The sequence below is a fragment of the Callithrix jacchus genome, chromosome 8 (genome assembly GCF_049354715.1).
Source record: "Callithrix jacchus isolate 240 chromosome 8, calJac240_pri, whole genome shotgun sequence".
Taxonomy (NCBI): Eukaryota; Metazoa; Chordata; class Mammalia; order Primates; family Cebidae; genus Callithrix; species Callithrix jacchus.
This window is the reverse complement of record NC_133509.1, coordinates 66,290,587-66,313,787: the sequence shown is the minus strand read 5'-3', so window position 1 is coordinate 66,313,787 and position 23,201 is coordinate 66,290,587. Positions and strand designations below refer to the sequence as shown.

At 35.8% G+C, this 23,201-nt stretch overlaps 1 protein-coding gene across 10 annotated transcripts in view; it reads right to left on the bottom strand.

Moving 5' to 3' along the window:
• Positions 1–23,201, bottom strand: part of NUBPL (NUBP iron-sulfur cluster assembly factor, mitochondrial) — a 400,940-nt gene that overhangs the window by 108,891 nt on the left and 268,848 nt on the right. For 6 of the 10 annotated variants that reach the window (XM_078334749.1, XM_078334741.1, XM_078334743.1 and 3 more), the window contains 3 exons: positions 16,684–16,804; positions 13,444–13,526; positions 3,150–4,924 (listed from right to left, as the gene is read on the bottom strand). In XM_078334749.1, the coding sequence (XP_078190875.1) occupies positions 4,862–4,924; positions 13,444–13,526; positions 16,684–16,804 (267 nt within the window). In that variant the 3' untranslated portion in view covers positions 3,150–4,861. Of the gene's footprint in view, positions 1–3,149; positions 4,925–8,435; positions 12,034–13,443; positions 13,527–16,683; positions 16,805–23,201 lie in introns of those variants that run through there. The other 4 variants (XM_078334744.1, XM_078334746.1, XM_078334742.1 and 1 more) reach the window with 2 other exon arrangements.

Genomic DNA, 23,201 nt, shown 5'->3' with positions numbered 1-23,201 from the left:
TGGTGTACCTGAATGTGACAGGAGAAAATGAAGTCAAGCTGGAAAACACTCTTCAGGATATTATCCAGGAGAACTTCCCCAACCTAGCAAGGCAGGCCAATATTCAAATCCAGGAAATACAGAGAACACCACAAAGATATTCCTCAAGAAGAGCAACCCCAAGGCAGATAATCATCAGATTCACCAGGGTTGAAATGAAGGAAAAAATGCTAAGGGAAGCCAGAGAGAAAGGTCAGGTCACCCACAAAGAGAAGCCCATCAGACTCACAGAGGATGTCTCAGCAGAAACCCTACAAGCCAGAAGAGAGTGGGGGTCAATGTTCAACATCATTAAAGAAAAGAACTTTCAACCTAGAATTTCATATCCAGCCAAACTAAGCTTCATAAGTAAAGGAGAAATAAAATCCTTTACAGAGAAGCAGTTGCTGAGAGATTTCATCACCACCAGCCACCAGGCCTGCCTTACAAGAGCTCCTGAAAGAAGCACTAAACATGGAAAGGAACAACCAGTACCAGCCACTGCAGAAATGTACCAACTGGTAAAGACCAACAACACAATGAAGAAACTGCATCAACTAATGGGCAAAACAACCAGCTAGTACCAAAATGGCAGGATCAAATTCACACATAACAATATTAATGTTAAATGTAAATGGCCTAAATGCCCCAATCAAAAGACACAGACTAGACGTATCATAGTTTTAGATTTTACATTTAGGTCTATGATCCATTTTGATGTAAGCTTTTTTTAGATCTATAAGGAGGCAAGGTTTATTTCTTTGCAAAAAGATGTCTCATTGTTCAAGCACAGTGCTGAAAAGTCATCCATTCTCCACTGAATTTCTTTGGCACCTTTGCTGAAAATCAAATTATCACATCTGTGTATGTCTGTTTCATTGGCACCTTTGTTTATATGTGTATGTCTTTTTAGAACCCTTTATTCCATCCCACAAATCTACACTTCTGTCTTTACACTAATACCACATTGCCTTGATTGCTGCAGCTTTATAATAAGTCTTCAAATCAGGTGGTGTAAGTTCCTAAACTTTAATCTTTGTTGTTCAAAATAATTTAGCTATTGTGGACATTCTCTAGTTCCATGAAAATGCTGGAATCAAATTGTCAATTTCAATAGGAGTCTTGTTGTATTTTGACAGGGATCACGTTAGATATAGAACAGTTTGGGGAGATTAGATATTTTAAACATGTTGAGTCTTCAAACCTTGAACATGGTAAGTCTCACCATCTAAATGTTTTCTTTCATTAGTATTTTCTAGTTGTCAGCATAACAAATCTCTTACATCTTATTATATTTATATGTAAATATTTCATGGTTTTGGGGATGCTATTATAAATTGACCTTTGTTCATTCATTTCTAATTGATTGTTGCTAGTATACAGAAGTAAAAATGGTTTTGTATGTCAACCTTGCACACTGCAACTCTGCTAAATCCATTTATTAGTTCTAGTTTCTTTTTTGTATATTATTTGGAATGTTCTCCATAGACAATTTGTAAACAGAGATGGTTTTATTTCTTCCTTACTAATCTATATGCCTTTATTTCTTTTTCTATTGCACTAGGAAATACCTTAGGTATTATAATAAATTAAATGGTGAGATTGGACAGCCTTGCAGTGGGTCTTTCACCATTAGCAATGATGTTAGCTGTAGTTCTTTGTAGATGAGTTTTATTAGGCTGAAAAAGTTGTTTTCCATTTTTAGTTTGCTGATAATTCTTATCACAAGTGAATGTTCAATTCTGTTATATGCTTTGTCTGTTTCAAATAAACATGCTTTTTCTTTAGTCTGTTTTGCTTTACTGTTTCTTCTTGAATCTGCCATACATTGATTGGTGTTCAAATGTTGAACCAAACTTGCATTTGCATTACCAGGAAAATGACCTCATAGTCATACATGTAATCCTTTTTATATAATGCTGAATTCAATTAAGTAAGATTTGTTGAAGAATTTTGTGTCTCTGTTTATGAGAAACACTTGTCTGTACTCTTCTTTTCTTGTATTGTCTTTTGTTTGGGTATTAGGGTAACGTTGACTTCACAAAATGAGTTGGAAAGTGCCTCCTCCTATTTTCTGGGAAAGTTTATGTAGAACTTGGATTACTCCTTCCTTCAATGTGGTAGATTTTGACAGTAAAGGCATCTGGGGCTGGAGTTTTCTTTGTTGGTTCTTAACACAAATTATATTTTTAAAAGTAATTTATGACTACTTAGGTCATTATTCCTTGAGTGAACTTTGGTAGTTTCTTTCAAAGCTTTTGTCTATTTCATCTAAGTCTTCAAATTGATGGGCATAAAGTTGTTTATAATCATTCTTATTGTCCTTTTCATGAATGTAGTGATGTCTCTTTTTCATTCCTGATTTGTCGATTTATATGCCATCTTTCTTTCTCTCTTTTCTTAATGAGCCTGGCTAGAAGTTTGTCAGTTTTGTTCATCTTTTCAAAATATCAGTCTTTTAATTACCTTCTATTGAGATGTAAAGAACAGATGTATTACCCCTTCACAAGCAGGCAAACTACCTGTACTTCAGTCTACCTTTGGAGTTGGCTCTTTGAAGCCTAACGAAGACTGCCATAGGCAAAATTTTAAGAATAAGCTTAGTTTTTCTTTTATAGCTACTTTTTCTTCCTCCACATCTAACCTTGCATATATACATCAACCACCATTTGCTTCAGTAGACTTCCTGGAAGCATCTGCAGACAACAGTCAAGTGAAGGAGAAGAAGGCAGGGAATTTTATATGTGGATCTTCTCTCAGTCATGTATTCACGAGTACATGACTATTTTAAGCTTTGAAAGAAACTACCAAAGTTCACTCAAGGAATTATACTAAAATAAAAATACTTAAACCAAACTTTACCCAGAAAAAGAATGACTGCAAGTTGTATGTTATCATTTAATATATGTCATGGGGAAATGGGTTTAAGTATTTTTTGTATTCACAAGTGCTCAATGATCATCTATATTTTCCTCTTCCTCAATAGACAATAAACACAAATATCTGAAACATTAAGTCATTACTTCCTTCTCAGAGTGATATGATGATTACAGTGTGTCCACAAATAATTTTATTCATGATATTAATTAGTATAATTTGGTCCAGTAAATTTCAGTTCATACATCGCAGTATGTGTTCTTTCAACTTTTATTTTTATTTTGAGATAATTGTAGATTTACATGCAGTTGTAAGAAATAATACAGAGATTCCATGTGTTCTTCATCCAATTTCCCCCAATGGTAACATCTTGTAAAACTATAGCACAATATCACAACTGGGAGAGTGGCATTGATAGTTGTGATATAGAACATTTCCATCATCATGAGGATCCCTCATGTTTCTCATAGCCATACCCAATTCTCTCCCATTTTCACCACCTCCTTAACATGGTCATAACTAATCTGTTCTCCATTTCTATAATTATGTCACTTCAAGAATGTCATATAAATGGAATCTTTTGGTACATAACCTTTTGAGACTGGCTTTTTTTCACTCAGCATAATTCTCTAGAATTCATCTAGGTTACTGCATGTACCCCTAGTTTGTTTTTTACTGCTGAGTAATATTCATAGTATGAATGTACCATGGTTTCTTTAACTATTCCCAATGAAGAAAATCTGGGTTGTTTTTGGTTATTACACATAAAGTTGCAATAAGCATCAATGTCTATATTTTTGTGTGAAAACATAATAATGTGAAACTCTGTGCCTAATTTTCTGGCTGACAACTATAGAACAAGGGATGTCAAAGCATTTGCCAAAAGTGTCAGATCACTTCTTTATGAATGCCAATTAACTAATGGCTCACTCTTACCACTACTTGTAGATTTAAAATTATATGCTACCTGACTCTGAAAAGTCGTGGATTATCTCTCTTCGAGTTTCAATTAGACATGATAAATGTTTTTCAAAATGTATTATTTGAAATGTGAACTCCATGAAATGCTCTTAAAAGGCAGTGGGTGGGGAGCGGGGGTGGATTTCATGGCCAAAAAAGTTTGAGGAAATGCTAAATACTGCATTCCACCCACCTTTTTTGAATTAACAAAAGCACCTTGGTATAGGAAAGGATAAATCTAATATCCTTTTGAACTCAAGTTCAAATCTAAGCTCTATCACTTGCTAGATATATTAACCCTCAGCAAGACATTCAACCTTCTTATACCTCAAATTACTTGTCTGTAAAATGGAGATAATTACTATTATCCATTCACACAAATGAAAGATTAATTATAAGGATACATAGAAAGCACTTGTTAAATGTTAGCTATTATTATTACTGCCATCATAATCAGAATCATCATCAACATCATGTTCTTATTAAAAATATGTATGTTCAGACCCTATCCCTGGAGACTGAGACTCATTAAGTCTGGGGGATGGTGTGATCCAGATGAAGAAGCAAAGGTCCGTATTAAGAACACATCCAAGACAGTGCTAAAGATAGGATTCAAAGACAGTCCAAATTGCCTGATGGAGAGGTGTAATACTTATGTCCATACACAAATTTAGTAACTCTGTGGTCCTGTAAATTGTATGTAGTTCCCATGGTCTTGTAACATCATAAACTCATGATTCCTAAAGGGGTAACTCAATAAAATAAAATGCAGTTCTGTGCAGGTGGCATACACCAGCTTTCAAAAAATTTCTAAATGTAGCAGTTAACATTGATACATAAAAGTTTTTTGACTCACAGCTTAGCAAATCAGATGTGAAGACATTATTTCCTTAGAAATAAAACAATTATGATTTATATTATTTCTGTAGGTTCCATCACCACATTGTTGATTTCCAAAGGTCCTCTTAATGTCAGTACCAGGCAAATTTGCAGGACACTTGGGGAATCACTCTGAAGGTGAGGGCAATCTTCTTACCACTTCCACAGCAATCCTCAAGTAAGCTTTGGCCTGGAAAAGAACAGATTCGTTTGTTCTGTATTTCTCTTCAGCAGACACTGAATGATTCATCAACTGTTTGTCATAGAGGCCCACTGTATTTGATGGCCAAAAGGCTGAGTGAGATGAGGAAATTTAGTATTGAGAAGATAATGCTATATACATTGCAGGTAACATGAGGAAGAAAGAATTTTAGATTATTTGGAGGGGAATTATTTGAAAGATGACCCTCTGAAATAATATTTAATACCAGCAATTACTGTTTTTCAAACTCTAATTCTGGTGTCAGCAAACTAGCAACCCAGCCTGGTTGCAGAGAAAATACACCTTTCTCCTCTGAAAAACTGTTATCTTGAGTCAGATACTGCCAAAACTTCTTTAGCATAAGAGCTGTTAGTCATTTTTAAGGAAGACTATTTATTATCATGCTACAGTTTATCTTAGGAAAGCATTTTCTTCATCTCCCCAAGAATGGTGTGCAACACCAGCATCAAGCACCTATAGACTCTTCCACTTGGTAAATTTTGGTTATCATGCAAAAAATCCTGGTTCCACTGTAACACTCTTATTGTCTGGGATCCCAAGTGCCATGGGACACTAAGAGCAGCTCTTAAGCCATGGAGTGGGCCACAAGCTAACCTAATGCCTGCATGGTCATGATATTTGCATTTTAAGAGTTCCTTTAAATAAATGTAACACAAAATTACTTATATCCTCTACCTTATTCATAAAAAGTTAACTGTAGAACACAATAGTAAAATTGTCTAAAACCATTAATTTCTACATTGATAATTGATATGGTTTGGCAGTGTCTCCACTCACATCTCATCTTGAACTGTAACTCCCACTTATGTGCTGTGGAAGAAACCTGGTGAAAGGTGATTGAATCATGGGGGTGGGTCTTTCCTGTGCTGGTCTTGTGATAATAAGTCTCACATGATCTGATAGCTTTAAAAACAGGAGTCTTCCTGCACAAGCCCTCTTTTTGCCTGCCATCATCCATGTAAGATGTGACTTGTTCCTCCTTGCCTTTCACTTTCCTCCATGATTGTGAGGGCTCCCTAGCCACATGGAACTGTAAGTCCAATAAACCTCTTTCTTTTGTAAACTGCCCAGTCTCTTTATCAGCAGTATGAAAACAAACTAATACAGTAAATTTGCACTAGTAGAGTGAGGCATTGCTGAAAAGACACCCAACAATGTGGAAGCAACTTTGGGACTGGGCAAGGCAGTGGTTGGAACAGTTTGGAGGGCTCAGAAGAAGACAGGAAAATGTGGAAAAGTTTGGAACTTCCCAGAGACTTGTGGAGTGGCTTTGACAAAAATACTGATAGTGATATGAACAATAAGGTCCAGGCTGAGATGGTCTCAGATGAGATGAGGAAGTTGTTGGGAACTGGGGCAATGGTGACTCTTATTATGTGTTAGCAAAGAGACTGGGGGCCTTTTCCCTCTGCCCTAGAGATCTGTGGAACTTTGAACTTGAGAGAGAGGATTTAGAGTATCTGACAGAAGAAATTTCTAAGCAGTAAAGCATTCAAGAGGTGACTGGGGTGCTGTGAAAGGCATTCAGTTTTACAAGGGAAGCAGAACATAAAAGTTCAGAAAATTTGTAGCCCAACAATGTGATACGAATAGAAAATCCTATTTTCTGAGGAGAAATTCAAGCCTGCTGCATAAATTTGCATAAGTAACGAGGAACAGAATGTTAATCCCCAAGACAATGGGGAAAATGTCTCCAGGGCATTTCAGAGGTTTTCATGGCAGCCTCTCCCATCACAAGTCTAGAGGCCTAGGAGGAAAATATAATTTTGTGGGCTGGGCCCAGGGTCCCTGTGTTGTGTGCCCCCTAGGGACTTGGTGCCCTGTGTCCCAGCTGCTCCAACCATGGCTGAAAGGGGCCAATGTAGAGCTTAGGCCATGGCTTCAGAGGGTGCAAGGCTCAAGCCTTGGCAGCTACCACATGGGGTTGAGCCTGCAGGTGCAAAGAAGTCAAGAATTGTGGTTTGGGAACCTCCACCTAGATTTCAGATGTATGGAGACACCTGGATGCCCAGGAAGAAGTTGGCTGTAGGAGCAGGGTCCTCATGAAGAACCTCTGCTACGGAAGTGCGGAAGGAAAATGTGAGGTCAGAGCCCCCACACAGAGTCCCTACCAAGGCACTGCCTAGTGTAGCTGTGAGAAGACAGCCGCCATCCTCCAGACCCGACAATGGTAGATCCACTGACAACTTGCTCCATGTGCCTGGAGAAGCTGCAGACACTCAATGCCAGCCCATAAAAGCAGCCGAGAAGGAAGCTATACCCTGCAAAGCCACAGGGGCAAAGCTGCCCAAGACTATGGGAACCTTCCTCTTGCATCAGCATGACCTAGTGAGGCATGGAGTTAAAGGAGATAATTTTGGAGCTTTAACACTTGACTGCCCCACTGATTTCAGACTTGTATGGGTCCTGTAGCCTTTTAGTTTTGGCCACTTTCTCCCATTTAGAACAGCTGTATTTACCCAATGCCTGTACCCTCATTGTATCTAAGAAGTAACTAACTGCTTTTGATTTTACAGGCTGATAGGCCAAAGGGACTTGCCTGGTCTCAAAGGAGACTTTGGACTATGAATATTTGAGTTAATGCTGAAATGAGTTAAGACTTTCTGGCACTGATGGGAAGGAATTATTGGTTTTGAAATGTGAGGACATGTGATTTAGGAGGGGGTGGGTGGAATGATATGGCTTGGCTGTGTCCCCACTCAAATCTCATCTTGAATTATAGCTCCCACAATTCCCATGTGTTATGGGAAGAACCTGGTGGGAGGTGACTGAATCACGAGGGTGAGTCTTTCCCATGCTGTTCTCATGATAGTAAATCTCATAAAGTCTGATAGCTTTAAAAAAAGGGAGTCCCCTGCACAAGCTCTCTTTTTGCCTGCCACCATCCATAGAAGATGTGACTTGTTCCTCCTTGCCTTTCACCTTCCTCCATGATTGTGAGGGCTCCCTAGCCATACGGAACTGTAAGTCCAATAAACCTCTTTCTTTTGTAAATGGCCCAGTCTCTGGTATATCTTTATCAGCAGCATGAAAACAAATAAAATAATATACTCACAGTTATATATTTATATACAACTACTAATGGTAATAGCTAAGATTTACTGAGTACTTAATATTTGCCAAGTGTTAATTATCTTCACAGTTACTCTGGTGGTAAATCTATCATTATCTCTACTTTATAGATAAGGAAACATCCAGAAAGGTAAATAATTTTGTCCAAACCATTATAGCTAGTAGGAGATCACCTGGGCTTTGAACCTAAGCTGACGAGTTCCCAGACTCTACACAGTAAAAAGAGATGTTTGTGGTCTTTTTGCCCTGACTTGATGAAGTGTGTTTTACACTTTAAGAGTGTTTCACATGTCTTCATTTTTTAAAGACTATGCTTGAGCCCTAACAGCTAAATCATGATTTATTTTACCAGAAAAGTATTACAAGTCAATTTAAGAGAGTCCTTTAAAAACTCTAAAAACATAAATAAGGCTTTATTTTTTTTTATTGAGAACCTACTATATACCAAGTATTTCATATAAATAACCTCAACTTAAACATGTAAAACAAGCATCATCAGTTCAACTTGGATGATGAAACCAGGAATTGTTTGCTCAAGGTCATGAAGTCAGGCTAGAAAACATTCAAACCTGGCTCCAACTGACTCTAAAGTCCAGCTTATTCCACTACACCAAATGTTAAACAGTAAACCCAAAATACAAGTAATTATAATCATAAAGCATAGTCTAAAAATGGTTTCTTCTCTGCTGTAGTTAATAGAAACAACAGTTTTTGTTTATACATGGAAATAATTTCTACTTATAAAGAAAGGTTTCTCTCAAATCAAATGTGCTGATTTTCACCCATATATCTTTATAAATACCTTTTATCTCCTAGTAGCTTTTCTAGGTACTTATGCTTAATATTTTGTGATGATAATTTAAAGTTTACTAAAGCAAGATGAGACAAGGCCATCATTCTGTAATCTTTTAGTACTTATCTACATTAAATTAGAGACATAAACCTATCAGAATACAAAAAAAACTGAATGATTCCAGAACAATAAAATTGTCTACATTTAACCTTTCCTTTTTAATGGACTATCTCCAAACTTAGAATTCTAATATATCACATTCAAAGTAATAGATTGCTAGTTGCTGAGAAACTACTAAAAGTGCTTAGTTTAACAGTTTCAATTTCTCAAAAACTGTTGAGATTAAATTTTTTAGCCAGTGCAGTATTATTTCAACAAATACATTTTGGTTCTTATTGCATGCAAGGCATTGTGTTGGGAAATCTATGGGATGTAATGATATAAAAGAGAGGCAGAACAGTTCATTGGTGAAGAGTTGGGGCCTTGAAATCAGACAGGCATGGTTTAGAATCTTGGCTTTATTACTTATCAGCTGTGAGGCTTTGGGCAAGTTACTTAACTCTTCTAGGCTCAGTTTCCATATCTCTAAACTGGTTATAATAATTATATCTAGCTCAAAGCACTTGGGGATTATTAAGTGAGAACATGGCATGTGAACTGTTGGCACAGAGGAAGCACATAACAAATATTTGTAGCTGCTATTATCATTATACTCTCAATAAATTTACAATCTCATTGAAGAGCTCATATGAACATGTCCTTTGGGCACTGTTCCCACCTGAAGAATATTTAAATCAAATTCTTTTGTTTAATCCATAACTATCAAACAAGTAACACACACACATCATGTAAGACATAACTGAGAAAACTCAAACTATTAATATTCTCTCCTTTCATCAACTCTACACAGACTAACCCTTTTCTCCTATTCAAGATCTCTTTTTTTAGGTCATGTAGAGGCCCAGATAATACAGTTGGACTCTGTTGTCTGCTATGCCATTAACTAGCAACAGGGAATAAATGGTAACCAAAGTGAACAAAGGTTTCTTTCCTTTGTCTTTGTTTTTAAATATTTGAAGTCCTAATTTATCACACAGTCGTTTCATATTAAGATTGTGAGGTGATAATTTAGAAATTATAAAATAATAAAGTTCCCACTTATATTTGAAAGTCTTTACCAGGAATATCACAGCACATCTTTCTGTAGCTTATATTATTACTTGATAAAAAGAACAAAACCACAATGGTATCAGCTAATCACAGGTTCAGTCCTCGTATTCTGGTCTTAATCAAGAGCAAAATGTAGTTTTAATTGAATCAACAATATTAATCATACCAGCAAGAGACAATGCTATTGTAATTAAGGGTTCTGAATTCTAAGTATCACCTTCTCTTCCCTCCTCTATTGCTTTCTCTGGATATTTTACACCACTCACATTTGGAGTCTTACTCGCCTTTCCTAAGCAGTGTACATGCAAGGTTTTGCTCATTGTCTGAGTAGGCAGCAGACTATTAGTACTTTTTAATTGGTACAATGAGCTCTTCCAACATTTCCAATGATGTCTTAAATTCACCACGATTCATACTTTTAAATTAATTACTACCTTTTTAGTGTTTGCCTCTCCTGAAAGTTAAATGTTATTGGGAGAGATAAATCCTCAATATGTAATTCTAAAGGATTTTGTGGGCAGAGAATAAGAGCCCTGACACCTGGTGTTGAGAGGAGGGAGGGATAGAATATGGAGAACGTGGAGTAAGAAGTAGACAAAAAGCTAACGATTAAACTTTTACTGATTTATAATTGTGCCTATGGGTCAACCCCTAAAAGTAAACAATAAAAAGTATCAGTTTAGGCCAGGAGTGGTGGCTCATGCCTGTAATCCCAGCACTTTGGGAAGCCAAGGCAGGTGAATCTCCTGAGCTCAGAAGTTTGGCACCAGCCTGGGCAACATGGTTAAAACCCATGTGTACCAAAAATACTTGGGAGGATGAGATGGGAGGATCGTTTGAGCCTAAAAGGTAGAGGCTACAGTAAGCCAAGATTGTGCCACTTGCATTTCAACCTGGGTGACAAAGCAAGATCCTGTCTCACAGAAAAAACATGTGCTAATAATTAACAAATATTATTATAGGTTTTGGCCCACTAACTCCTGCAGAAGTTTTATCATGTTGGCAAATAAACACTTTCTTCATTCTGTAAATGAAGACATGCACACAGAATAGGCATTAAGCTTCTATGAATGCAACAGAATCTGGTGAGAGCGTTGTGACTAGTTTCTAAGAGCATATTTCCATTTGAGTTCATGGTGGAAAGGGAAGGAGGCTTTCAGGAGGCAAGATTCATCACAAGACTAACCAGAGGATTCTGATCCTAGGCTTCAATCACTTTGATGTTGAAGGTGGATATTCTGTTCTTATTATTCAAATTCTGCTACCCTGACTTTTAAATAACATTAAAGAGTGATATTTGCTTGATACTATGCCAAGGACATTTAGTGGACTCAGCTCTTTAACAAAGGGAAGAGGAGAGACATTTAGCATCATGACATCTTATACAGGAAGTTTCAGAAGATAAATACAGTTGTATTCTACTTGGGATTTTTCAAGGTATTTCCACATTACTATTTCATTTATTCTTCCTCATCTTCCTCATTATGACATCAATTTACAGATGCAGAGAAAGGTTCAGAGAGGTTAGAAAACTTGCTTTAGGTCATGCTTAGGAAGTGGCAAACTTGGTATCTCACAATGACTCAGGTTTAGTGCTTTTCCTTCCATGCAGAGATCCCTTTTGAGAATCTAACAAAATTATTTAGAGTATTAAATCATATTAACTTTGGATGATTGCTATATGTTATCTGTTATATTACATTCCTTTAACTTCAACAAAATAGTTATCCTGGAGACTTTCAAAGAAAAAATAATGAACAGGTGAAAAAAATAATAAAAATCTAAACTCTTAATTGAAATACGCTGGTAAGTAATTATTCCTATTCACTAGGAATTGCTGTGGAATGTCTTTAAATAGTCTGTTCTCGGGAGGCACTTAAAAGTGTGTAATTAAAACAAAAAAACCCTCAACTTTCGTAAAACATTTTTATATATTGCATAAAGTAAAGCACAGTTATGGTAGTTGGGATTGGCAGATTTTAATTATGAAGATGTTAAAGGATTATGGTTTCTTCCTTATCTGAAAAATTGCTGAGAAAGACTGAAAAGGAAATTTAAAAGTTAATAAGTGAAAGGCAGAAAAGAGAAAAACAATGATAACTGTTATACTGTATTTACTCAGAGATCATATTGCTAGCAACAAAATCACCTGTACCATAGCTGCTTACCCTTAAGAAAAGGAAAGGACCTCTAAACCCAGGAAAGAGATCACTCAAAGTAAATATACTTCACTTATCCAAGATTCCTGTTAATTTACTCTTACTTTACAGCTCTAACCAAACTTGGCTCTTTTATTTTCCAATTCACAGAAGATTAACGGAAGCAAACTAGAATATAAAGAGCAGAAGTTACGTTTGGACAAAAATACCAGTACTGTAAAGTTATACCCATTGGTTAAGAAAAAAAAAACTATTAGAAGATGGATTGGGGTTGTTCAACAAAGGAACAACATCAAACTGATGTACCAGATGATGATTCAGTTTCTAAGTTAAATAGCAAGTGTTATTTAGGAAAGAAAAAATATAGATGATTGATTTTATTTCCATTTTTAAAAAGATTAAAATACTTTACGCTTAAAAATTTTATGTGGCAGTAATTTTGAAAATCTATCAGCTATATCTCCAATGATGTTGGCTAATGAAACACTACTAGTCTTTTCATCTCACCTCCCGATCATATTTATTAAAATAAATGCAATGAAAATCTCATCTCTAGGCTATGCATAGTGGCTCATGCCTATAATCCCAGCACTTTGGGAGGACAAGACAGGAGGATCACTTGAGTCTAGGAGTTTGAGACCACCCTAGGTACATGGTGAGACCCTGTCTCCACACACACAAAAATAAAATAAATTTACCAGGGCATGGTGGTGTGTACCTGTGGTCCTAACTATTTGGGAGGGGGAGGCTGAGATGGGAAGACAGCTTGAGCTTGGAAAGTCAAGGCTGCAGTGAGCCAGGATTGTACAACTGTACTCCAGCCTGGGTGGTAGAGCAAAACCCTGCCTGGAAAAAAAAAAAGGAAAGAAAAAAAAAAATCCCACCTCTAATGGTTTACATAATTACCCTATAACCAATTCAATAGTTGGTTACATTAGGCTTTCTTCTCCAATAAGTTGAACTTCTAATACTGAAATATAATAAACTTGTGCACTCATATGCTAGCCAGCAAGATAAGAATTTTATAAACTCTCATTGTTTATGCTTTTCATGAGAAAACTAGTTGGATGATGATTCTCTGCAGGTAAACTTGTTCAGCTGATAATTTAGAGCCAGCACTGGCAGGTTACTGTACATAACAGTAACCTAAAGATGCTTTGGATAAGTTAACTAATCCTTATTTAAATATATATACACTGCAAATATATAGACTTAATCTTCCCAACTTTCTTTCCATATATCAGAAAGTATATAAAAAGAAATAAAAATACATATCTAAAAATGGAACTTACCTCATCACTGTCAGGCTGTGAAAACACAATTGGCTGGCCTGTATCTGAAGCTTCCCTTATATTAAGGTGTAAGGGAATGTCTCCTAAAAGAGCCCAGCAGACATCCATTAGAACCAGAAAAGTTTATACAGGCTTTTTGAATCTCAATATTTGAACTATGGAAAGAAACAAAATCTGAACTAAATTGATTCAAATTGACTAACTTCTAATTGCTAAATCTCTGAAAAAGAAATTTCAAATGGGAATTACAAACAAAATACTCTATTTTAGGGAAGTACAGTGATTGTGTATGGATATAAGAAATCTCTGTGGCAGCCCATTAAGGGATGAAGCCTCTGATTTATTCTTTGCCGGAAATCTCCAAGAAAGCAATGGCTTAGAAGACATTTGCAAATGATTTCTCCCATTAATATATGATATAGACACATCATGCCACATAATAAGAGGAAACTGAAGAGAAAAATATGACAAGGAAAAGTAGTCCAAAAAAAGTACAATAAAATAACCTTCCTGATGTTGGCAAATGGAGTGAGCACAAAGAACTGGTTAAAAGTTGGCTAGACCTATTATCTCAACTATCTATCTCTTTATCAGACAGAATTTTTTTCTCTTATTATTTACTAGCCTATGTGGCACTATATATAACTTATGAGGTTAGTGAGATCTTAGCAAGTTTACAATAAGAACCTCCAAAATGCAAATGGAGGTGGGAGAGGTGTGTTTTCCTGAGGTCATATTACTATCAGGTAGTGGAATTTAGGAGCTGACCTAAATTCTGACCCCTCATCCAATATACTCTTTCCAGCACACTACCCCAAATGAAGTTTATCAAGACTGAGATTTAACAGGGAGTGGGGTCTTAAGTAGAAAAGTTGACTTGTCATGATACTTGGCATTCTCAGAACGACTCCAAATCCATGCAAAGGTTGTTAAAACAGATGTGTATGTGGTGTTTTATTCAAGTAAGGCATTCAGCACCATGTCAGGCAATGAAATAATGCAAAAGAAGTATATGTTATAAAAATATTGCAATATATACTATGAAGTACATGGAAAAGGAGATTTTATTTCATTCTTCTCTTGTCAACTTTTGTGATCTTAAACTGTAAGTCTTTCCTCAATATTGAATGGCCAAATGACAAACACATGATGTTTCAGCAGCCAGTTAAGAATTGGATTTCAGTAAATTTGATTCCTATTCTCTAGATCAACTTCAGACTGTAGGAAACTGTCACAGGAGCAGGCAGAAAAAATGTGATAGAAAATGCTTAGAAATGAAGTTTTTTCTCTCAATTTATGAACTATCATTCTAGTAAAGAATCATGAATGATTTCTTACTGCAGAAATGGAAGGTAAAAGAGTAAAACCTTCTCCTTTATATAGCCATGCATTGACATCATTTCTGCCCTCCACATACTCACAATCCTACCTACAGACACAGAAGATTAGACCAAGAGGGGAAAAATCTTGTTAGAAAACAGGTGGCATAGTAAGAGTGGTCATGGGCTAATGGTTGTATCTAGACATGGATTTTTAAAAATTAAAAGTGAGTGAGGAGCAGTCTGAGCCTGAGCAGTATCTTTGAGGGGCTGAATCTGAATGAAATGAGGGAACATTTCAGACATATAATAGGTTAAAGGATTTTCCATGAGGTGGTCTGGGACCTTAACTGCTATGCATAAACTGTCCCTGTAGGTAAATACAGATAAGATTCTGAAGAGCTCAACCCACTGAATTAAGAGTCTGCCAGGGAATCAGTAAAGGACAAATAAGGGTTCTCAAGAGGTTCAACTGGCCAAAAGGCCAGAGCTGAGACAGCTTTTTCCCAATTTCAGTTTTTCATTCCCAATTCCAATCTCTTCATAACTGAAACCCTGCTCCACCTCATGGGAAACACCATGGGGCCCTAATGAGGAACTCTAAATTATTTTTCCCCTAACACTGTCAGACATAGCAGTCTAGGGCACCGTGCAATTTTTGTGATCAATAATCCATGTTTCTGATACATTTTTACGGTAATTGTATATTTGTGAGCTGTTGGTTAAAATGTAACTTCCATATATACCATTGTTTCTCAATGAAATGTTTCTAATTCTAAGTAACTGATATGAAATTGTACAGCTCATTTTTAAGTTAGGAAATTACAGTGTTGTCAGTATAATTCAATAATGACATTATAATTACACATTTCTTTATTATATAAGTAAATGTCAATCTGCTATTATGTAGATTTGGAAAACCGAACTTTCTGGGTTAAATGAAAAACAGTTGCAGAATATAATTCGTGGCCATAATTATAGCAATGTATCAAAATACATCATTCGTATTCACCTGGTATTGTAGTGGCTGCCATAGTGCAAATGCATAACAATGATATATTTAACATCAACTTTTAGAAACTTAATTATAACGGAGAATGTTTTGAAATTCCTTGATCTCTAAGGGATCTTAATTTTTAACTACCTAAGTCTAATAATTCACTCTACACCTTCCTTATTCAGCATCTAACATCTGTCTTTGACAAGAACAGAAACTCATTCACAATTAGAATATCAAAACAATGTTTTCCAAAAAGTCTGTTAAATTGTCTGTGGATTTTTGAAACATCATATTTTATCCAAAACCTGTGTTTTGCTCATTTAACACATGATTTTAGTTCTCCTCATAGCACTAATGAACTCTTGAATTCAGTGACATGAACAGTGGAATAGTGTGTACAACATAAATTTCAGGTGCCGTATTTTAGAGACATATCAAACACATTAAAAATTACAGAAAACAGTAAATTCAGTCATTGTCATTGATACTAAATTGTCATTCTAAAGCAGAAAGACTAACAAATACAGAATTAATCAGAAAGGCATTTTTATATATGCACTGAGAATGAACACTTCTAGAGGTTTTTACAACATACTGAACAGCTATTCACCTGACTTAGCAAACACATTAATGACCATCATTTAAAATATGGCTTCAAATTACAGTAGTTGGACCACAAAACTCTCTTCTCAAATTTAAGTTATAGACAGCTTTTATTTAAAATAGATATTATTATCATAGTTGACAGAACAAATCTATTCAAAAAAGCCAAAGAAAAGTTAACACATAGAATTGTGCTATATAAATTTAAAACACAAAGCCAAAAGCAACTCATCATTTTCTGAGACACTCTTAATCACCAAGCCTCATTTCCACTTTCCCTTCTGCCACTTCTTCTTCAAGAACATCCCACAGTCTTACCTAGAACTTCAAGGCCAAGGGTCTGTGCTAGTTTTCTTGCACCATCGGCACCAAAAATATGAGTTTTGTGTTTACATTTTGGACACTGGAAAACACTCATATTTTGGATAAGGCCAAGGACCTAGAATAAAAACACACTGAAATCAAAATTATACCAAATATTAATACATGATTTCAACAAGTTTTTACTGAGTGCCTACTGAGTTGTAGTGGCACTCATCAATGTTATCACAATGATGAATAATTATAGCCTCTGCTCTGAAGGAACTCACAAGCTAGTAAGACAGTAAGACATATGGAATTACCTCTGATATAATAATAAATGCTAAAAAGAGATGAATAAACAGGAACCAAAAATTTTGCCTACGAAGAAGAGGAATCTTTGAGATTCCAATAGACAATTGTTTCCTCAGGGTGGGGAATGATGAGAGCAGGTGAGGCCTATAGCAGAAATTCTAGACAGAAGGAAGACAACAAGCCAAGGCAGCAAAAGAAAACTGTGTGGCCTGTTTGGGCTACAGTGCAGTGGGTGGTCAAGGCAGAAGATGGTTTGGGAAGGAAGGTTAGGGCCACGTGGGAAAGTGCTAAATACCATCCATGTATTTGAGGCATTTCTCTTCAGACAACAGGAAATCGCTAAAGGTTTTTAAAGTTGAAAAGATGGTATCAAAGAGGTAGAGTTATACAAACAGATTTGTGTTTTAGAAATTTATCTCTGATGACAATTTGGAGAAAAATAAGAGGGGAGGAACAGAGGAAAATAAATAGCTAGGAGGTTAACTTTGGATAAAGTCTCATAGTAAATCTAAAATACGTTAAGCGGTTGTTACACATCAGGTACTAGGATAAGTACTTTAAATGTACTATCTTATTTACCTCTCACAAGAACTTTACGAAATGGTTATTTTATCATCCCCATTCTATAGTTGAGAACATTGACAGTGCTAACAAAAGACTAAATGGCTCGTAACAGAATGTTATTGTTTGAAACACACTTAAGTTTCACAGAAAATGTCATTCTCTTTCTAAGTTTCCCTAGCTTCTGCTACAAAATAGACACAGCTAACCCTTGAATTATGTGAGTTTGAACTGTGGGCTGGGGGGCACATATATGTGAATTTTTTTCCAACCAACACAGATAAAAAATACAGTTTTGCAGGCTACAAAACCCAAGTACCCGAATGGCTCATGCCCTAGAAGCTACTGTGAGACTTGAGTATGCATGGATTTTGGAATATGCAGTGGTGGGGGAGGATGGTTCTGGGACCAATCCCCCATATATATTGAGGGAAAACGATACTTAAGAAACATTACTATTCAACAATACTGTTGAACAAATAGGCTCTGCAAATAGTCTTACTTATGTTCCTTTTAATCCCACTCTCTTATTGATGAGAAGCAGTGACTCTCTTTTAGAATAAAAATGCAGCACACTACTTTCAGAGGCTTAGAGATTACAATGTCTGTATCAGTTCTACCCTAAGGTTATGACTGTAGATTATTAGAACATTTGCATTTTAAATGAAGAACAGTACTGATAGTCCACAATAAAACACAGAGACGAGAAGGTGAAAAAATTTGTTATTCTTTCCGAAAAGAGAAACAGGAAACACTAAAGTTGCCCCCAATACTTATCCATGAAGACAAATAGTGAAGACACAAACCTATAGCAAGGCATTTTCCAAGCATCTAATATATGCCCTTTTGCTGATGTACAGTGTCATAAAAAATAAATAACACTGTGTTTTGGGAATTCAGTACTATCTCCAGAAAGCTAGAGAGAAACATAGCTTAATATCACACAGCTTATTTATTAACTATGCCTATATAATACACTCATTGCTTGGGCAGTTTTACTGCCATTTATGTTTAATTTGATATATCTCCTGACTATAGGGCTCTCAACTAAAACATAAAAGTATTACTCAAAAAATGAGAAAAGGAAAAATACCTAAAGAAAGTGAAAATCCATGTGAGGGCATATTTCAATTCAGAGAGAACAGGATCTTGGAATCTCTTATACTGCTAAGACATAGAGACACAGAGCAAGTGTGCATTTGCAGTTTGTGTAACTTTCATCTTCTTATCAAATTGTTCTCTATGGACTGTATAAATATCTCAGACATGTTCTCTATAAACCGTGTAAATGTCACAGACCTAAAATATAAAATTATAACCAAACTCAATATTTAATGAGCCCTTATTATATGCCAGTAACTGAGCTAAACAAGGAATACCATATGGTAGTGAACAAAACAGACTTGATCCTTACCCCTGGAGTTTGTACTCTAATTGGAGAAATTGATTGATCAAATAATAGTGCAAAAATACACTTATAAAATGGAATGGCTTCTCTGGAAGAAAAGTGTAGGGTATTATGAGAGTGTAGAACAGAGAGGACTTGATCTACTCTAGGAGTCAGAGAGGGCTGCCTTGAAGAAACATTTGATGTTAAAGCTACAGAGTAACCAGGCGAAAACAAGGAGAAAGGGAAGAAAACATTCAAGACAGAGATAGGGAGCAAATGTCTCCCTTCAAGGAACTGAAAGGCCAGTCTAAGGGCTCTGAGGAGCAGAGTGAGATGGAGTGTGAGTGAAGTGAGATGAAGCTGGAAAGGTGGGGCTTGTAGGTTATATTAAGGTGTCTGAGTTATATAATGAGTGCCAAAGAAGCCATTACAGAGTTTTAAGCAAGGGAGGCCACTTTGCCTGTAGTTGTAGTAGAGACATTACTCATGTCTGTAGTGTTTTAGAAACAACACAAAATAATGGAAGAAGCTAAATGGACTTGTCTTTTGTGTTTATTTTCTTAGACAAACATGAATCCTGAGCCATGTTCTCCAAAACTGATCACGGGAGAGCCACTTTTAATGTTGTCTAAAATATATACATTTCCCTGCCTAGGCACAAGGTTGGATTTTTCTTCCCTGCAATTAGGTAGGAACACGTAACTTGTTTTGGCCTGAAATGTGTGCAGAAGTGCCATATGTCACATCTACGCCAAAGCTTTAAGTGTTAATTCCCCATTATTTTTCCCTTTGTCCTGATAACCAGCAATCCTCCAGTTGAGAGGTGCTATGTCAGTCTGGGTGCAAGAGTGTTGAATAATACAGAGAACAATACAATACAGAAGAGTGTTCAAGCCAAACCACAATGGACATGGGGCATGAGACACATAAACTTGTGTTGTTTTAAGGCACTGAAATTTGAGAGCTGATAACACACATAACCTAGCCCATCTTGGCTAATACAGAGTTGTAGAAAGAAAACATTGAAATTTCTATTTCTATTTTATAATTTCTTTTTCACTTTCAATTTTGTGTGTTTTATAATGAAAATAACATTAATGTTGTAACATATGTATACCACATATACAATATATAAATATATTAAAAATATATGTAATACATATATTAGGTTGTTTGTTCAAACCTCACTTACTAATAAGGATATATAAATGAAAGTTTGGAAGTGGGCTGGGCGTGGTGGTTTATGCCTATAATTCCAGTACTTTGGGAGGCTGAGGCAGGAGGCTCACTTGAACCCAGGAGTTCAAGACCTGCCTGGACAACATAGCAAGACCCTGTTTCTAACACACACACACACACACACACACACACACACACACAATAGTCAGGTATGGTGGCACACACGTGTGATACCAGCTACTCAGGAACTTGAAGTGAGAGAATTGCTTGAGACTGGGAGGTCGAAGCTGCAGTGAGCTCTGTGATTGTGCCTCTGTACTCTAGCCTGGGTGACAGAGCAAAGCCTCATTTCAGATAAAAAAATAAGTCTGGAATTAAAGAACCCTTTATATGTTTGAAAGTAAGGGGTTTGACAACTAAGCTTGGTTCTATTATTGATAATATGTAATTTCTTCCAGTAAAAGGATAAATGTTCTAATATTGCTTCCTAGAGCATCTTAAATAAATCAATTCCATTTAACTCTAGAATTCTCTCATCTTAAGAATGTCCCATACATATACTACTTTGCCAAAAAAGTTGGTTATAATAGAATGAAGAGCTCAGAAGAGACTGATATATGAAAGTCACTAATTTACAATGGAGACAACATAGTACTGCATGTTAATTGGATATCCATATATAAAATAATGAATCTTAACCTCCTATCTCATTCCATACAGAAAAATTAATTCCAGGAGGACTGTAGAGCTAAATATGAGAGGTAAATAATATGCTTTTAGAAAAAAATAGGCAAATATAATAACGCTGCAGGCAGGCAGGCAGAGATTTTTCCAGCAGGACACAAAGAAGCATTAAACACAAATGTAATTATTTAAATTAAATGGGAGTACATTAAAATTAAGAAGTTAATCAAAATATATTATTAAGAGAGTGAAAGGGCAAACTATAGAGTGGGAGATGGCATATACAATACGCATACATGACAAAGGACTTTTATCCATAATATATAAAGAACTCCTGGAAATCAATAAGGAAAAGTCAGATAATACAATAAAGAAATGGGCAAGAGACTTAACAGACATTCTACAACAGAGGATATTCAAAGTACACTTATGCTTGAGACTGTATTAGAAAAGAAATATTAGTATGACTAAAACAAAAAAATTATATCAAATATTTATGAGAACAAGTAAGATTCATTGTTTCAGTTGAGTGGAAATGGGTACAATCATTTAAAAAAACTGTCTGGCAGTATCTACATAAACTGATATATGTTTATACTACAGCACAGCAATTCTACTCCCAGTTATGTAACAACAGAAACATGAACAAAACATTCACTAAAAGGTACAACAATGTTGATAACAACACTAATCATAATAGTAAAAAATGGAAAACTACTTCAGTGTCCACCAACAATAAAATGGGCAAATTGTGATATATTCACACAGTGGAATGCTACAGAGCAATGACAATAAAAGAACTATAGCAACCATCAGCAGTAGGAGTGAATCTCACAAACATAATTTTAAGCAAAATAAACCAGACATACAAAAGTATAACACTATATTATTCTGCTTATAAAAATTTCAAAAACAAGCAAAACTAATCTATAGTGTTATAATTTGGGTTCTATTTTGGGGTAGTGACTGGACGGTGGCATAGGCAGTGGTTTTGGGGATGCTGGAAATGTTCTACTTCTTATTTTGAAATTTTATATTGTTTGACTGACATTTCCCCAATCCCTGCTCCCTAGCCCCTGGTAACCACCATTCTACTCTCTACCTTTATAATACAACTTTTTTAGATTCCATATATAAGGGAGCTGATAAAGTATTAGTCTTTCTGTACCTGGCTTATTCTACTTCATATACTGTCCTCCAGGTTCATCCATGTTGTTACAGGATTTCTTTCTTTTTAAAGGAGAAATAGTATTCCATTGTCTGTGTATGTGTGTGTGTATACACATTTTTTTAATCCAATCATCTGTTGACTGATTCCATATCTTGGCTATTGTGAATAGTGCTGTGATAAACATGGGAGTGCAGATCTCTCTTTGGTAGACTGATTTCAGTTTCTTTGGATATATTCCCAGCAATGGGACTGTAGGATCATATGGTAGATGTATAGTTAATTTTTTAAGAAACCTCCATACTACTCTCCTTAATTGCTCTATTAATTTATACTTCCACTCAAAGTGCAAGGGTTCCCTTTTCTCCACATCCCCACCAACACGTTTACCTTTTTGATAATAGCTACCCTAACAGATATGAAGGGATATCTCATTGTGGTTTTCCTTTGCATTTACCCGATGATTAGTGATATTAGCATTTTTTCACATAGCTGTTGGCCATTTATAGGTTTTCTTTTGAGAAATGTCTACTCAGATCCTTTGCCCATTTAAAAAATCAGATTGTTTGTTTTCTTGCTGTTGGGTTGAGTTCCTCATGTATTTTGGATATTAACTCCTTATATATGTTTTGCAAATATTTTCCCTCATTCTGTAAGTAGTCTCTTCACCTTGTTGACTGTTTTCTTGGCTGTTCAGAGGCTTTTTAGTTTGGTGTAATCCCATTTGTCTATTTTTGCTATTTTGCTATTTTGTCTATCCAGAAAAATCACTGCCCTGACTAATGCCATAGAGCTTCTTCTCTAGGTTTTCTTCCAGTAATTTTATAGTTTCAGGTCTTACATGTAAGTAGTTACTTCATTTTGGGTTGGTTTTTATATATGGTGTGAAATATGCTAATTTCATTCTTCTGCATGTGGACATCTACTTGTCCTAACACCATTTACTGAAGTGACTGTCCTTTCTCCATTGTGTGTTCTTGGAACCTCTGTCAAACATCAATTGACTGTAAATATATGGATTTATTTCTGGGCTCTCTATTGTTCTTTTTTGGGAATACAAACAATGGATATGTTCACTTTGTAAAAATTCATTGAGCTATAATTTGTGCCCTTTTATTTAAGTATGTCATACTTCAATGAAAAATTTGCTTCTAAAAAAGGTGGTCATGAGAAAAATGGTAATAAAGCAATAAGAACAAAAAAACAAAACAATGACATATTAGGTGTCTTGTGAAGTTG